The 18,045-nt window shown below is 32.5% G+C and overlaps 3 protein-coding genes and 1 long non-coding RNA gene across 6 annotated transcripts; 1 reads left to right on the top strand and 3 right to left on the bottom strand.

The window, feature by feature from the left end:
- Positions 1–292: 292 nt before the first annotated feature.
- LOC122399314 lies at positions 293–7,004 on the top strand. Its single transcript, XR_006259260.1, has 3 exons — positions 293–746; positions 1,005–1,160; positions 6,869–7,004. It is a non-coding gene; the product is annotated as an uncharacterized LOC122399314 (long non-coding RNA).
- LOC122399309 (zinc finger protein 358-like) lies at positions 3,924–7,328 on the bottom strand. The gene is made up of 5 exons (XM_043399906.1): positions 6,833–7,328; positions 5,393–5,632; positions 5,095–5,324; positions 4,643–5,020; positions 3,924–4,553 (listed from the first exon to the last, which is right to left on the bottom strand). Exons 1-5 carry the CDS (start codon positions 6,992–6,994, stop codon positions 4,208–4,210), a joined length of 1,356 nt encoding a protein of 451 aa, XP_043255841.1. The 5' UTR covers positions 6,995–7,328; the 3' UTR covers positions 3,924–4,207.
- A 1,412-nt stretch (positions 7,329–8,740) lies between these two features.
- LOC122399774 (cilia- and flagella-associated protein 20) lies at positions 8,741–9,898 on the bottom strand. Of its 2 annotated transcripts, XM_043400731.1 has the most exons (3): positions 9,765–9,898; positions 9,175–9,605; positions 8,741–9,095 (listed from the first exon to the last, which is right to left on the bottom strand). In XM_043400731.1, exons 2-3 carry the CDS (start codon positions 9,448–9,450, stop codon positions 8,790–8,792), a joined length of 582 nt encoding a protein of 193 aa, XP_043256666.1. In that variant the 5' UTR covers positions 9,451–9,605; positions 9,765–9,898; the 3' UTR covers positions 8,741–8,789. The 2 variants fall into 2 exon arrangements, with proteins under 2 accessions (XP_043256666.1, XP_043256657.1); XM_043400722.1 differs by lacking the exon at positions 9,765–9,898 and having other exon boundaries at positions 9,175–9,758.
- Positions 9,899–9,996: 98 nt separating this feature from the next.
- On the bottom strand, positions 9,997–17,293 carry LOC122399784 (double-stranded RNA-binding protein Staufen homolog 2). Of its 2 annotated transcripts, XM_043400753.1 has the most exons (10): positions 17,117–17,293; positions 16,520–16,594; positions 16,128–16,336; positions 15,514–16,056; positions 15,226–15,434; positions 14,810–15,145; positions 14,163–14,688; positions 13,808–14,016; positions 13,546–13,726; positions 9,997–11,136 (listed from the first exon to the last, which is right to left on the bottom strand). In XM_043400753.1, exons 2-10 carry the CDS (start codon positions 16,570–16,572, stop codon positions 11,123–11,125), a joined length of 2,280 nt encoding a protein of 759 aa, XP_043256688.1. In that variant the 5' UTR covers positions 16,573–16,594; positions 17,117–17,293; the 3' UTR covers positions 9,997–11,122. The 2 variants fall into 2 exon arrangements, with proteins under 2 accessions (XP_043256688.1, XP_043256679.1); XM_043400744.1 differs by lacking the exon at positions 9,997–11,136 and having other exon boundaries at positions 11,457–13,726.
- Positions 17,294–18,045: the final 752 nt, after the last annotated feature.

Below are 18,045 nucleotides of genomic sequence, written 5' to 3' on the forward strand. Positions count from 1 at the left end.
GCTTCGTGCGATTCACGGTCGATGATCTTGACGAGCCAATCTACCTATCATGACAAATCGTATCGAAACGGTTATTTTAAGGTTTCAAGAATTAGAGCGGACGATCGCAGTTCGTTTGAACCATCTAATTTCTCCCGACTAAACTTCGGCAACAGAGAAAAGGAGTTAAATGCATTCTATTCTGAGCGCTGACTCAAGAAACCACGGTGACGTCAATTGTTCTGGCTCTTTCGTTTCTTTCTATAGATACATATACGACGTTTCTTTTTTCTTAAGTTCTGCTCGCAATGTGAAAGGTGAAATGAGTTCTGATATTTTTCCGGCGTCGCGTGACTTATTGCTTTTGATTATAAATAACCGATTTTCAGACCAAAACGCAATAGGCAGGTTTTTGTTTAACAAACAGAACTAGAAATTCATCGAACTGTTCAACACGTTGACGATGGAATATTAAACTTTTCTATTACACGCATAGTGTTGGCGTCATTAAAGCTTTCCACAGTTTTATATCGAAAAATCACACGTCGTATTTTTCATCTTTCTAATTAGTTGTTTGCAGTAAAATGTTATTTTTTTTTAATTCAGCGCCTCGCGTAGTATGGACCTATTTCAGGATAGCTCTTTTGAGACGAGTGTGTACAGTAGTTTAGTTTATTTAAAAGAAACAGGGCCGACGCTAGGATTACCAACGTCTCGATGCAACTTCCAATTTAGACGCTCCGTCTAACTCGTCCTAAAAATCAAAAGTAAACAAGACTTAATATTTTAATTTCAAAGTAATGTGTATTGAACAAGATATAATAGTAATTTGTTACATAACAATATCATTGCGCAAATTACCGTCAAAATTTGTTCTCCTTACTCTAAACTAGAATACTTTAATCGTTAATAATTTTATCAATCTCTACTTTTTCAACTTGTATGAAAAGCTACGCTCAGACACGAGAATCGTGTTTTCTTTATTAATTTAAAAACAATTTTCTTTTTTCTCTTTCTTGTTACAGAGCCCCTACCAAGATACGTCCCGGTGCATCGTTTACTTTCGCGTAAAGCCGGTCCTGGAAACAAAAAATCATCACTTATTCGTTCGAAGTATAATGCTCGAGCAGCGAGATTTTTCAACGCTGAACGCGAGAAGCCCTGAATCGATCAATAGAAAAGTTTGTTGGAAACATTCAACTAATCTCTCTTTTTTTTTTAACACGAGAATTAAAGAACAAATCATTAACATCAATCATAACTGAAAATAATGTTTGTTTGCGCATAGAGTGTTGATCTCCAATGAAAAATTCAATGCGGAAGATTATAAACAGTAACATTGACGTTCGAAGATAATTAAGTTTAGATAAAACGTTTCTCGTTGGTTTATGAACTTTTTAATCGCGACACGCGTATTTGTAATAAATAAGAAATAACGATTAACGATGATCGCTTTTCAAGGACAACGATTGACGATAAAAGTCAATATCAAGGCCAACTTTTTATACAATTACTTTTATTAAGTGTCACAACTGATATTATCGATAACTCGTATCTCGATTCTACAAGTAATTATCCAGTATTTATCTGCCGAAATACACTACGTTAGTTCACTGCGTTACTGGCACTTCTGAGATATTGTTAATCACTAGTTTTAAATACTAGCCGCCTTCGGTGTGTGGACGTTAGAAAAATACTCAATTTTTGACTCCCTGCAGCAAGAGCTGAGCAAACGTATCATTTAGACGAAAGATCGTGTAAAATGTATCGAATTATAAACTTAATTGGCATCGATGATATGCATTGTAACGACAATCATAACAATTTTGGGGAAGCAATGTATTTGGCAGTCTTAGGATCAGAATCAGAACTCGGGGGAAGAGGTAGGGGGGGTAATTTGCTCATCCCTGCTCTACGAACTAGGTGTAAAAATTGAGCCATTAGAGTAAGATCATGGCTGATCTTATTTTTTTTTTTTTCTTTTCATTATCAAAAATTGATTATTTTCGTGGATACACGATGATTCGATTATCTCTATCTACGTAACTACGTAACTGGCAAGCATTCGCAAAAACATAATCGTAAAATATACGATTGGTATTTCTAATAAATCAGGGTGACCGTACATGGAAACTTTCACGTTGTTCGAACTTTGTTATTAAGCTGTAAAGTACAAAGGCTTCGTTGAAACATGTATTTTTAAATACATTATAGTATCATTCGCGTAACAAACTTTAATGATTCATACTTCGCTGTGGGTAGAAGCAGATATCGTGATAAATAAGTTTATGATACAACTTCTATCTTTTTTTTTTTTTCCTTTGCTTCAGTTCATTTTCATTTTCATTTTCATCGAGATGATAGCTTGGTCACCCCGCTACGCTAATGTAGCAACGTGGTTACATACGATTTTCCTGCCATAAGCGCTACGAATTAGTTACGCGTCGATCGTCGGACATTTTTTCTGCGAGTTTCCTCCCTTTCTTTCAGAACTATCTAACGCGTGTGCGGATGTGTACGTTATACGGAAGCACATACTATGTTCTCTACAATTACATGACTCCTATAAACTTATCTAGAATTCCCCTAAAGCTACTCAGACTTTAGTTAACATTTACTTTAATTGTTAGTCCAGCTTAAAAGAATAACATTATGATCGTTCGTAACGTCAGCTACGAATCCTACATCGTTTTATAGTTAATTCATTAATACTGCATTTGAATAAACTAGACTCATCTCTCATGACAATATGGCCATTGATATAGTATACTATTCTTACATTTACATTTTATTCTAATTTGACACAGAATGTTCGTATACAGTCTTAACGTTACTCAATGATGATGTTCATGTATCGTGCTAAAAATATGCATCGAACTACAAAATGTCCTTCATTTTCAAGAATGTTCTTTCTCTTCTTTCATATTCTTTTGGTCGCTTTCACCTTCTCGTATATTTAACTTATGAAATATTTGCTGTTAAATAGCTCATTGTATGGACAAAATAATGCATTTTCTTTTAGAACCTTCGTCGCCGCTCAAATCTATTTACTTTTTTTTTTATAATAAGAAAATCAAGTATTCGAACTATTAAATAAATATGAAATGATATCAATGTTCAAATCTTTGTACCTTTTGTCTCTTGAAAAATATTAAATACACGCTGCTTAAAAATATTACATTCAACACCTACTTTAAGATTTCAAAAAATAAGTTCATTGTTGGTATTCAAGTTAAAAAAAAAGATATATATATATATATATATATTTATATATATATATACATACTTCATCGGAGTCCAACATTTTGAGCGCAAACGATTAACGTAGCATTTACAATTGTGCTACCACTACTTTCTTTTTTTTTGTATCTACAATATTCAGTTTAAATAGTACTCAACCCACCGGAATACGAATTAACGTTTGTATTTCAAAGATATCGCCGATTTATAAAAATCACAGTTACATTGTATTTTACTAATTTTCTCTTATTACTGAACGGCCGTTCATTTATTCTACACAAATCATAAAAAATAGCGAGTTAATCCTAATTTTAAAGCTTTATACTTTATTGTATTCAATACCGATGGGTTAATTTGTACCAATTTGAAAATCATTTAAATAATACTGTATTTGAATTTAATGGTGTTATCGGTATCATGTTTATCAATGATGGTCGCGTCAATTTAAATATTACTTTTTTTTTTTTTTGTAAAATCGTTTCTAAGAAATAGTATTAAGGTTGGCCTAATTATAATTTCTACCCTTAAAGGTGAAGAAGAAAATGTATACAAGTTAAATGTAGATAAAGGAGTAAAAAATACAAATTTCTTACTTTAACTAGAAAGTTTAAAACCTATCATTATTATCACTTGTACTATGTACGAGTTAATAAATAATAATTACTAAATTCATCAACAACAATGGAAGTGTATGTCCAGCAACATTAATAAGATAAAAAATTAAAAAAAATATATATTCGTTTGTTTCTATTTTGTGTAAAGAAGGCCTAGTTACGGCATAAGAACAAACAACTAAGTGCCTGTTAGTAACAATAATATACCTAACACTAACTGTAAACAAGTCAATTAAAGCAGACAAATATCTGTTGCTTTTGTCATTAGCACCATATTCAAAACTAAAGCTCGTTCTTTTCATAATAGCTATTACGATCGTTTCGTAAATAATTGCGTTCCACTAAAACCATTCTTCGTATTGGCTACCCATGGTTCATCTCATTAAATCCGCCGCTCTTTGTCTATCTCGATGTACTTCTCGTGGATGCATTCTTTTACGATGTGAAAAACAGTTCCCAGAACTCGCAAAAGCTTTTGGACAATATGGACATTGATAAGGTCTTGCACCTGTGTGTTGATTTATGTGGAATTTCAAATCCTGATTTCTTTTAAACGTTTTATCACAAAGAGGGCACGCGTGTGGTCTCAAATCCGAATGCGTTATACTGTGAGCTCGTAATGTAGAATTTGTTGGATACACTCTTCCACATACATTGCATGGAAATTGTATCCCACCATGATATTCTTTGTGTCTGAATAAATTTGACTGTGTCTTAAAACTGAAACAACAATTAAAGATTTTATCAGCATTTATTTGACTGAAAATAGTTTTTTACAGTAATATTAATCTCTTGGCATAAATACTTACATTCTACCACATATATCACAACCATACTTCCCCTTAGGCCGATGTGTTTCCAAATGCACTTTTAGATTTCCCTTAGTAGAAATTTTTTTACTACAAATTGGACAGATAAAGTTTCCAGACGAATTGTTATCAGTGTTCATGTGAAGAACACCATTTGTAGAATAAACTTGTTGCGATCTTAAAATAGGCTTCCCATCGATTCGTTTATCTTTAGGCAAATGAGACCATAGGTGATTTTGTAGACCAATTTGAGATATAAAGGATCTAGCACATATTGTACATTCATGAGGTTTTGTCGATACATCAGAAACAAATTCATCGTTATCTTCTTGCGATTTATCATTATCATCCCTTATCTCCTTTTTTATTCCTTCAATTCTATGGGAAGTACATGTTAATTCAACAATTATATAATCTTTCTAAATCATCGATACTAATGTAAATAATCTTACTTATTTGTTAATGGCAATGGTTCTGGTGTATCTACTCTTGTTATCTTTTCTTCAGTATCTGATTCCTCTGAACTTTCTGATGCTGATTGTTCCATGCCACACTGTAAAAATAACATTGGATCTACTTTTACTTCCATTTCCTCCATACTTGGAGTAGGGCATTTATCTTCCTGCGACATTAATTCTGATGGTCCCAATGGTTCACCCTCTGCCAAAATTTCTATTGCACCCTATAAAGTAATGTAATGTTCAATGTACATCTGTAAAGCAACTGCGATCTATAATAATTATGATTTACTTTTGTTAATATTGTATGTAGCAGTCCCCGATCTTCCATTTTTTTTGTTGCATCCTGCGCATCTTTAATACTTTCCAATTCTACATCTTGTGCAGCACTTATATTGTCAGCATTGTTATATAATTGCAATCTTAATTTCTCTTGCGTTCTATATGCCATCATTGCAAAACGATGAATATTTTCTAATCTTTTAATGCATGTAGCACATACCATCTTTGATAACTTATCTTCTGAGGACACCTACAATATAATTAATATTTTATTTATACTACTTACTATAAACTAATAAACAACAAATGGAAACACAACATCAATAATAATATAAAATACACGAAATTAATATATACTATTTACTTGTTTATTATATCAATTAACAAGCAAAGGCTAATTTTGTTTAATTTATTAATTCAAGATATATTTTTCGTAAAACGTAACAACCTCCCTTTAGTAGCAAAACTTTTATGTATATCTAATAACAATTAGTTATACACCCTATATCATTAATTAAATTTTTTTCATTAAGGTTGTAAATATTTCACTACAATATTTATAACAAATAAAATGGTTTATGTATCATTAATTTCAGAAAATATCACGCATTGTTTATGAGCATTTTATATACTGAAATATATTTATAGATGCGCTAGTCATATAGCGCATACAGTATACTTATTGTAATCAATAAAATGCTAATTTTTAACACTTTACATTCATATCACATTGAATTCTCCCAAGGCATTATTTAAACATATTCAATATCATGTTCAAATACACGCACATAAGTTTCGATCAAGTTAATTATTTCGTTAATTCGTACGAATATCTAATATTATATTTACGTTTTGCTTGTAATCCATTATCGTCCACCAAAATGACTTAATACTCGGAAAATAGTTCATTTAGAATTCTATCCACAATTAATAAACACGAGCATCAAATTTTACTATAAATTGAATATTCGCGAAAAAAACCATTTCTCCTTACAATTGCATAAAAACTTCCATTTATTGTTCATGTAAATATATACTACTTTTCATATAGACGTATAAAAAATAAATAATTATTTCTAGTAACGATCCATTTTTTTCGATATTTTGATCAAAAAGTTGTTATTTAATTAATTAATCAAGTTTTTACAATTGCTAATGAGTATCATTCATTTATTGATATAGCATTTCGAATTTCCATTACGCGTGAAATTTTGTTAGATTTTTAAATATGCAAAAGTTCTCGTATTTTTGTTTTGTATGTACGAATTCTTCATCACGAGTATGGAAAATGGGGTACAAGAGGGGTTCGACATAGGATCAGAGTGAGAGAGAGAGTCTCCGTTGCGATTTCGAAAAAAAAGTCCACACACAAACTCAGAGTGTCTATATACATGTATACGAGCATATAACGACGATCGCGCTAATTCGCATGGAGCGCTGTCAGACTCACCAAGATATACAGATATTTTCGTATTTTGGTCTGCAGGTAGTGCCGTCTACCATCCTCGGCGAAAATGTGGACCCCATCGTTTCTTGGTATGTCACTAGCACAAATTCGACAGTGGAGCTTGTCGTCCCGATCGCGCTCAAAATCGCGACCCGCCGTACCCATTTCAAAAAAGAAAGAAAAAAAAAAAATTTACAAGGTATCACCCACGTGAAGGAAAACTTGTTTCTCTTTACGGATTCTGTTATAAACGAACACAAAATTAAAAATATTACGTTAAACAATTATCACGCTTTCTTCGTTCACAACGTTAAATTCATTGCTTATTATTATATTTCCCCCCCTCTCTGTTTCGTTATCTTAGCACCTCGATGAAAAACGTCGAAAACGTTTGGCAATAAAACTTTTCAGCGATGCATCTTTACGACGTGCCAGCTTGTCCGAGAGGGTTGATTATTCTAACGATTTTTTTTTACTTATGAGTCTCCCGGATTGGGTGAGATTACTCCGGCACAACGTTGACGCTTTAAAAACGACGTCGGCGCCGGGCGTCGGCGTCTCTCTCCCGAAACGAGTGCTCAATACAAAATATATAATAGCATTCGTCGATTTGAAAAACATATGTATATAACCAATTGTTTTATTTATGGATCTCGCTTCTATTAAACGATATTAGTGTTACGGAATGTTAGAACATGACTTTTATATCAGTATCTGGTTGTTTACGCAATAATTAAGAGTTTCTCGTGAAATACTTGGATTCGCATTCCTAAAATACTACCCTTTGCTACAAATAAAGAATAAAATGTATCAGCGCGGTACTCTTAATTGGTCCGCCATCTTCTTTCACCCGTTCGTTTGTATTTTTTCAGTTTCTCCCGTAATCATTCTACGGAACCGTTTTATATCCATTGTTTCCATACATTAACAAGTTCGTATAGTTAGAAATAGATCTCGATCGATACATTCCTTGGAAGTTGAGAGATATCGTCAAAATTAATGACAATTTTACCAAAGTTTCCCGCCATTTGTTCGATCGTGTATTACTACGCCCATGGAGGGAGGGATAAATGTGGACGTTATGTCGTTGCGGAAAATAGTTCCAGATACTTGCGAACGAACAGCCTCCCCCTTGGATATGTTACGGCCCCATTTAAAAAAATCAATACTTAATAATTAGCAATTAATACACGCCTCGAGTATATATGAACGTTATCTTGTCTTTTCCAATTTCTGATGTACGTATACATCCAGTTATTTAATGCTCGATTTTACACTTATTCTAAATGCCTAATATTTATTTCGTGGATTAAGTGAAAAAAATATGTAAATTTATTGTGAACATGAGTTTCCTGGAAAGAGCGCTTTTAAATTACATAGTACAGTTCGAAAATTTTGTTATTTCGAGAAAATAAATTTATAGCTAAAATTAATAATAGTATAAAAAGATGGAAAGAGCTTTGTTTTTGTTTTAAAAAGACTTGTAAAGAAATAGATTTTGAAGAATATTAATATTTTTACATTCTGTGCATTCGTGAATGTTTAATATTGATTATAATTTTGAAAGTAAATTCTACTATACATATGTATATAAATAATGAAGAAAATAATTAATTCACATTAATTTTATTTAATCCAGAATACAGTTAGAGCAGCTAACTAAATATAAATTTCATACAACTATGTATAAGAGGAACTGTCTTCATAAATTTTCACACGTTGTAAAGTAATTTATAAACAAAACTGTTTTGTGGTACGATTTTCGTTAACAAAAAAATACGTGTATTAAAAATATATTCAATTAAATATATACTAATGATCTGTTGAAGTGAAAAGTATATATTTATTAAATAATTACCAAATGCAAATCAATGTCACAATATCAATCAATTTATAATAATTGATAACCTATTATTTCATCTTTAAAAATTGTGTAAAGTGTTATTACATTACTGTTAATTTAACATTTTGCCTTATTCTGAATTGGCAGGAATAACTTAAATTCTGCAGGTAATTCGTCTTCAGAATATAATCTATCAGAAAAGTATACTCTTCGTATTCTACAGTTTGCATGGATTTGAACCCTTAATGTTTCCACATAATTTGTTCCATATGCGCGTCTAGTAAAATCAGCTAAATTAAATTGAATTTGATTCCATCCGTCATCTAATCTTATTGGCATTGTACATATAAATGGTTTCACTCTAGTTGTAGATTGATAATTACTAGCTCGAAATCTACGGCGTACATTCTTGTCATCGATTACCTAGAGTAAAGAATTTATAACAGCTTCTTGTTTAATAATATATTATGTTGTAATTACTTGATTAAAGTTTATACATTACCTGAACTTCAAATGTAAAGTATTTTTTTAAATTCTTAATGATCATCACCAAAAATGGCAATTTTATGCCCAACGTTTTTCTAGGGTCTGCAGGACATGTAATATACGAGGTACTGACATTGCTACCCAATATTTCCAATACTAAACTTTGTATGTCATTATCTGTAATTCGTTTTATGTATCCGTTTTGTACTTTTTTGTCCCAAATCTGTAACGGCTTACTGCCGATACTGTACAAGATTGATAAAAATCCACTTTGAAAGGTATTTTTAAACATGTTTCCTTGTTCACGATTTTTTCGTCAAAATTTGCCAAATAGTCTTTTAACAATTTATTTTTATATAAAACATACGTTTGAAAAATTTAATTAATTTTCTACGCTTCTTGGTGTTGTCGACTTAACCTCCTTTCATTTTACGACACTGACACACACTGAAAAGTTACACATTTCGTATCATCTTATTTCCAAAACCATAAATCAATCTATTATATGATATTATTCAGTAAAAAAAAAAACATTTTCGTTTCAATCAAACATTTTCGTAGAAAAATTTTATTCCCTAAATAACTTTAACGATAGACATAACCTACAAAATTTCTGTTTGATCAATGTTGCTATTAGATTCATAGCGTCATTAAAAATTGATCGATTACTTCGAGTCTATCGATTTCAAGTCTTGAATTTTAATAATGCAATTTTATTAATTTACAACTGAATTTATAAGAAAAGTAAACAGAAACGTTACTTTAATAAACTGTGCATGCATTTTATGAAGAATAAACAGAAGAATAATATAAACATTAACGTTTTTACAATCATTTATTGATGTCAAATACAAACCGATAAAGTTTAAATAAGCAGTAGATATCTACGTATTAAACAATTTTTTTTTTAACGGAGTTAACGATTTGTCGGCATAAAAAACTATCAGTGTAAAATCTCTACTGCCATAATTCTACTTCTTAATTTTCCGGAAAGATCGTTCGCGTTTTGATCCAAGTTACTGAAAATCACATTTTGCAACTGTACTCCTTTAAGGAATGAATAAGAGAAACAAAATGATCAACTTATTACTTTAAACACAACTTTCATTTTCTACACGGTAATATAAAAAACAATAATCGTGTATCATGATCTGTTTGTTTTGTTCAATGAAAATAGGGACGTTCTAATTACTTGTTTAACATAGACATGTACAGCATTACGAAACTAAGTTAAATTAGTGAGTAATTTTTTAAATGGGAACGTTTTGACAATTTATTTCTGTTTTTGGTTGCTTCCACTGAAATTATCTCTAACTATCGGCATATCCCACATAAATTTAATATTTAATTCATCAAATATAGACGTTAAACTGCTATAATTTTTCAAAATATTATACTCATGACAATTTTTGTGCATTTCGCGTATAAATAACTGAAACGGATACTATTAATTAGTAATTTACAGTTCGACTACAATGATGTACACAGTTTTCAGTGTTAACATTGTAACCATCCGATAGTTACAGATTTAAAAGGAAAGCATCGTTTTGTAAAATGAACATTTAGAATGTGACTCTTTATTCTACTGCATCCGCGTCGTCTCTTGGAATCGGATTTATCTTCGTATTCCTTCGAGATATTTCCACTTCATAATCTTAGTAATTAATACTTTATTCGCTTATTGTTACGACTAACTATTGTATTATAGTTTACGCGAATAAAATAGGTCCTGCAACAGGGGTATGCTTTCATAGGATTCATGTTTTTTTTTTTCTTTCGCTGAAATAAAATTATGTGAAAGAGAAAGAGACTATCACTAATCTTTTCTCTCGTTCTTTTTTATTCGAAACAGTGAATTCCACGTGAAGAAAGAAGGCCCACCTATGAAGCGATATCTCAGAAAAAGGAACATTCATTAACTCGTCCTTGAGTGATCTATAAATTATTTCGGAAGGTACCGCGCGTTACGAAAGGTTATCTGAAAGAAAAAAGTATTGTAAATGACATTAAGCAATTCTTCTCTTTTCCTGTCTCCGTAACACGGAGCGTATTACAGATTGTGGAAAGACAATCGTATTATCGTAATTTAATAATATCGCTTGCTTATGTTCTTTTTTTTTTTTTTTTTCTTTTTCAATGATCGAATAACATTCGAGAAATTTTTTGAATAATTTAATGAGAATAATGAATGTAAGATAAGCGACGAAAAACGTGATACCGCATTCTGTATCTTCGTTTATCAGATGAAAATACAATTAAGTCTATTATCTTCATTCATTATTACTCTGTTTTTTTAAATAATTTTTTGTTTACTTCTCGGCAATAAGACAAAATTCACGACGTTGTTTCAAGAATGTTGTTACGTTATTTTCACAGGTTCAAATCAAACGTACTCCTTTAATAATCATGACGCAACGGGACAAATTTTGAATTATTACCATTTTCTACTACAATTTCCGATACATCCAAAATCATCTTTCATTCTTCTACTAGATAACGGATGTATGAAAATTTGAATGTCCTTTACTTCTCAATACGTTGCAAAACATGAGTATAACCCCAGAATGCTTCTAGGCCCCACAAAAAAGCAAATTGGGGCAATAATATGAATATATCACATTACCTTTTTTTTCAATTTTACAGACTTTAACGGAAACTCGTAGAATAGTCGAGGGAGTTAAAGAGTCCCCAACGAATTTCCAAAGCTTTACTATTTCTTTTGAATTAATACTGTCATTCAAAATTGTTTTAATCCTATTATACTATTACGCTTAACAAATCAATAAGAATCAATGGTTTTAAAATGTCTGCAATCTTAATGATTATTCAGTTGGAGACACGTAACTCTTAGAAATTTCTAGTCGAATTTCGTTTCGGAAAAATGCGCTTCTTTTTTTTCATATCAATTGTTATATATAATGTCAAAATAACCATTAATAAAGAGTCCGCTTTGCTCAACAAAACGGTGAAAGATTTTTGCATGAAGTAAGATTATTAAAGTCATGTCTGTAAATCTAATATAATTAAAAATCCACAAAACTGTTTTACTGATTTATATGCGCTTGTTACCAGGTAATACGACATAATAGATATTCTATTCGCGAAGAATGAGAAAGCCAAGGATTAAATAGAGAAATTAAGAGATGGCCGCATTTCATCTCAGATTTCAATATTTTTTCACTTCACGTTTCTACAATGTTTCCTTGATCATAAACCACGATTCTTTGGAGAATGACCATTTTTCGTTCATTTACGATGTTGAAACAATTCATGTTTGACGATTATGATCCTATCAATGAAGCTGTTATAATAAATACAATAGAATTGATGTTCACTGCTAGGATCACAATCTTGATCAAGCACCAATAATACTTTTCTCAAGGTACTACTGTGTATTTTTTAAGCGTAGAAAAACAATTTAAATTATATACTCGACACGCAATCATACGCGTAACTACTACGCTTTGTGATTGCCACATGAGTCTATCAAAGACTGCTATTATGCCTGATTAGTAGTTTCCGCTTCTAAACGAAAGGCATTTCCATGTGCTCGTTAATGTCTAATTAGTTATTGGTGCTTGAGCAATTTCCTGATGCGATTAAGGCACTGCAAAAGATAGATCCTCCATAAAAAGCTATTGATCTTCCAAATACGCGAGTCCGTGAAGTTAAAGAAGCAATGGCGTAATGTGTGAAGATCGAGTCATTGGTGATTCAACGTTTGATGTTACAATGTATTAAGGCCCAGAGAGACAGATTGAGGAGAGCTATTTTCCCACCGATTAGTTCATTCAACAATTGTAATATATACAAATACATTAATAAATGTAGAATGTATAATTAAGACTACGTAAAAATAATTTAGGAAGATTACGTAAAAGCACGTACATACTAATAAAAACAAAAACTTGCAATCTTGTCACATAATGAGAACTACTAAAAGCATACAATAATAGTAATAATAATAATAATATTAATAATAATGATAATAGTAATAATAATAATATTAATAATAATCATGCAAACGGAACACTAATATCTATGTTCGTTTACGACATAAATCAAAGAAAAAATCATTCAAATTATCAATATAAAAATTCCACGATACACTTCAAACTATCAAGGTTTAACATTAACATTGATGTTGATGTTAAATCTACAATGAAATTATTCGCTTTTCTAAGATCACTTTTAAATATATCTCGTTCTCATCAATGACTACATGAAATGACCTTATGGTAGTTTTCCTTTGCAATGCCTTAAAACAGCAACGTAAATTGAACTTATATACGTAAGTCTTACATACTACATAATTACTTATCAATAGTTCCATCCATTATATTGTTTTTAACTTGAATACTAATGTGTATTCCGTCTCCAGACGCACCTTTATCCTTTTTTGTTTGCGAATTAGATGCATTATCGAGACCCAGCTTACTTAAAGTACACAGAGCTTTTAATGCTGCTTGATTACGACTCGCACTTCTTGTCGGCCCATTGCCATGACAAACCTGCGGTGGATCGGTACTTAGCGTTACAAGCGACAGATATTCCTTATTTACTGCTCCCTGAAATCAATACACAAAACATTAATTATACGTACAATTAATTGGAAACATAAAAAATAGTAAATTAATATCGACGATTACCTTAGGAAAATCATTGAATTCCACGCTAAAATTAAATAACTGAGAGAGATATTTCAATTGATCTTTAGGAGAAACTGCGGCTGGGTTTTGTTGTTGTTGTCCTCGTAATTCTTCAGCAACAATTTGCACACTGGGTCCGCTACCTAATTTAGATTCTTGGCCTCCGTCCACTAATAAAAGTCCAGGTACTAACTGACGTCCGATAGTTCCTGATTAAAGTTAATAAATTTTTCAAACCTTTCGTGTACAATAAATAACACGCGTACCTCGATCGTTAAAATTTATCATTCGTAATTCAGTCAGAATAAATATTATACAACTTTACTTGTAACAGTGTACATTTCTTATATCTCACCTCCTACCGGATGAGATTGAGTTTCATTAATTTGCTCATCTTCCAAAAAGGTGACTTTCCTCGGCTTCGTTTCAGTGTTTTCGCTTTCTCCCGTTTTTATCGACGGCTTTGTGGGCTGTAATTGTGGCTTACTGTAACCTAATTGCGTTAGAAGAGCTTCTGCTGCAGCTCTCTTAGCTAGCTTTTTGTTAGGACCCATTCCTTGCGCGGAATGTTGCCCCATAGAAACCTCCATAACGAATTCCCTTCGTCTCGCTGCACCTTTTTCCTCTATTAAATTATAAACGGGTTCCTTCTCTCGTTTCGCTTGCTGTATTTGAACCAGTCGTGAAACTGGATTTACTTCTTCCGCAGCTTCAGATTCAGACCGTGGTTCCTGATAAACTTTTATCAGGTTTCGTGACTTCTTCTTCGTTGTTAGCGGTTTACGTTTCACTCGCATTGGACGATTTTGTATAGTTTCGGGCAATGGAGGTAAACGATTAAGTTCTTCCAACATAAACTCTGCCGCGTGTCTTTTCGATACCTGTATCGTATAATGAACGAATAATTTATAATTAATTTTGTTATAAAAAGTTTGATGTTTACCTACTTCCTCAAATAAACAAAAAGTTAATTTTTAAAACTATATAACGCGAAAGACTTACTTTCTTCGAAGGTCCTTCTCCTAATGTGACTTTATCTCCGACAGTGCACTTTGTCCTGAACGTTCGAATGTGAGGTTTTCCAATTTCCGATACAACTTCGAAACTGACAGGTAAACCACGTTTTAATGCTTTCTCGTGAACTAATGATACCGGACTCTTTAACTCGGCAATGGGATCTTTCGCTTCGCCTAATGTACCGTTTTCGCCAGTATTACAAGTATTTGCTACTTCCTCCGGTAATGGCAATTGACGCAATTGCTCTAACGCCTTACTAGCTGCGTCATGTCGTGCTGCTTGACCTGTCAAACCTCTACCAATGAATTCACGTTCCCCTACCTGTGAATTATTACGTTTAACGAAACTTGTATACATCTATATCAAAGCTACTATTACAAAAACCGTAGTTGTTCCCTAACCTTCAAAGATACAAGATACAATTGAGGTTCCGCATGGAAACCACGATTATATGTAGGAAAACGTGGATTAAATATTCGAGAAAAGACATCCAAGCCATGTGGAACGTATTTCTGTATTCCTGCCGGCGGAGCTTGTCTAAAAGTATAAATAGTGGGTTCTCCTCTCTTCATAGCCAGAGCATTTAACTCAACGGTAGGCGGCAGATTTCCTGCAACAGATAATTTTAATTAGAAATTCAAAATCTCCGAGTTATTTTTCATAATTTTTAATAAATAACGTGTAAATACCAGAACCACCAAAACATTTTCCTGGATGTCCAACTCTCATTGCCTTAGTTGGTTTTGGCGGAGGTCGTTGATACCAGGTTCTTGTTAATGCTTCGGTTGCAGCACTATGCTGAGCTTTCTTTATGCTAGGACCATCAGCAATATACTCCTCCTCTCCAAGCTTTAGTGTTACTGTGAATCGTTTCTTGTGCGCTGGTCCTTGTTCATTAGTCAATCTATACTGATGCTGAATCTTATTAAAACGTGCTAATTCATTCAATAAGCACATCGGTGTTTTTTCTTTCATGTTTGCCAAAGCTGAATCCGTCAGATTGACGTGATTCTGAGTGGGTGGACTCTGATCTCTGGACTCTCCATTATTGGTTTCGTTTGTCGTTTGTTTATTTTGTTCCATATTTTGCGATTGTTGAATGTGTTGCTGCGGTGGGGGATTTTGTTGATTATTTTGTTGCTGTGGATACTGTGGTGGTTGAACATTTGGGTTTTGTAGAGTCACAGAGACCGTGTTTGCTTGGTCTTTTAGACTGACGCTAACCATTGTGCCTGGAATGTAATACATTTCTAAGAGTAATTTATAAACGTGTAAAAGATAGTTTAAGCTTATTCGGTATTACCGTTTGTATTATGTGCATTCATGCCCATCAACATCGGTTGTCTTGGATTTCCATGTGGTGGTCCAGGATGTTGCATGTGATGAATGTGCTGCTGATGGTGGGGCATGGACAGTATTTGTTGATGTGGATTCCGATGCGGTAACGCATGCTGCGGCTGATGTAAAGGGGCCATATTTGCCTGCTGCATGGGTCGCATCGGACCTCCCATTCTAATAAGGATAAAGTATAAAAGTTTGAATATACAACATTTAATGATCATTGGATGAATCTAACTTATTGTATCTAAAATATGAATATACAATTATATATTATTTATAACTAAATAAAATTAATGATGTATACACATGACAAAAGAAACTTAAACATATAATTATAGAAGAATGGTCACAAACCTATTATGATCTCTAAGCTGGTTTTGCATTGTATGATGTTGATGACGTAGCATTGTATAAAATATTATGCAGAACCTAAAATTAAGAAAGACATCAATCAAAAGCCATAGAAAATATATTTTGTGCAAAAAATATCTATATGTTCTCTAGCCTTGTACAATGCATTTAAAGCAGTCTTATTTCTAATAAAAATGTTATCAAATTGAAGTTAAACATTAACAGATATATAGATAACATCAAATACTAAATATAAATAAGACTTATACTCAGAAAGTAGCCGGCAACAATAACGTTAACGATATAAATTTAATTTTACAAAATAGCTGTCCATCGCTTGATGTAAATTAACAGAGTACACAGAAGTAATTTCACAATGTTAAAAACCAATAATCAAGTTTGGAATCTATCTGACAGCAGTTGCAAATGTACGTCGTATTATCCGTGTTACAAAGGAAATTCAAAAAGTTTGTTTACAACTAAGAAATATAACGACGTTGATCATGTAAACGGAATTTCTTTTCTCTGACTAAACTAGTCAATAGACAATGGGCTTGGCCCGGCTATTTGGCAGCGGAACTATGCGTCGCATTTTCTTACCGAAGTTTGTTCTATTTCACGAAAATTTTCAGGTTATTAAACAGCAAAATTTCCGGCGAAACAGATCTACCACTTTAGGGAACACTGCCAGGCCCTTCACACGGCTATTGGCAAACAGTAAAGAAAAATCGTCTGTAGACTAAAATGCGGCCATTTTGATGTGAGCCTCTCAGCCACCGTCTCTCATCCCTTCCAAAGGACATCCTACTTGCTGATTTTTTTAAAAGTCCGCAATATCGATTCAAATTATCGATACTTCTCGTTTCTTCAAACGTCAGGAATTGTTCAACGTTAACTGTGCACCGTTCTTAAAATAATCTATGTGATATTCCAATGAATATACATTTTGTTTGTTATGTTTACTCGATTGTTACTATTTTCTATTATGCACGAAACGTTTCAAAAATATTGTGAACAAAAGAACATTGTGGTGAATTACCGCTCTGTAGATTCAAATTCTCAAGACCAACATAACGGATATGTTTAACGAATTCATTATTGGACTTATAGATGAAAATTTGAACGCTGTTACAGGTAAGTATATGTACGCGTGTTCAGACATTTACTCAACAATAAACGATTCCATGATTTGAACAAAAAATATATACACAAAGTAAAAGCTTAATAATAAAGTCCATTTCATATGTAATTAGACTTTGGCAAATTATAACGTAACAAACCGTTTACACTATACGGTCTTCTTTAATTACTGAAGATAGTGTTCACACCTTTCTTTTATTCATCGTATGTTTAACTTTCAAACATATATATTAACCGATTCACTGTGTTGTGTACAAGCTTTTATATTCACGGTAAAGGGAATCGGTCATTTACCGAATCAATTGTTTTACTGTCTTGCGTAATAGAACATACGTACCTACTTACGTTTTATATACATGTGTACACAATAAAATTACTGGCTCGATCAC

Source organism: Colletes gigas, unplaced genomic scaffold (assembly GCF_013123115.1).
Source record: "Colletes gigas isolate AHSC1104 unplaced genomic scaffold, ASM1312311v1 Colletes_gigas_Sc00002, whole genome shotgun sequence".
NCBI classification, from domain to species: domain Eukaryota; kingdom Metazoa; phylum Arthropoda; class Insecta; order Hymenoptera; family Colletidae; genus Colletes; species Colletes gigas.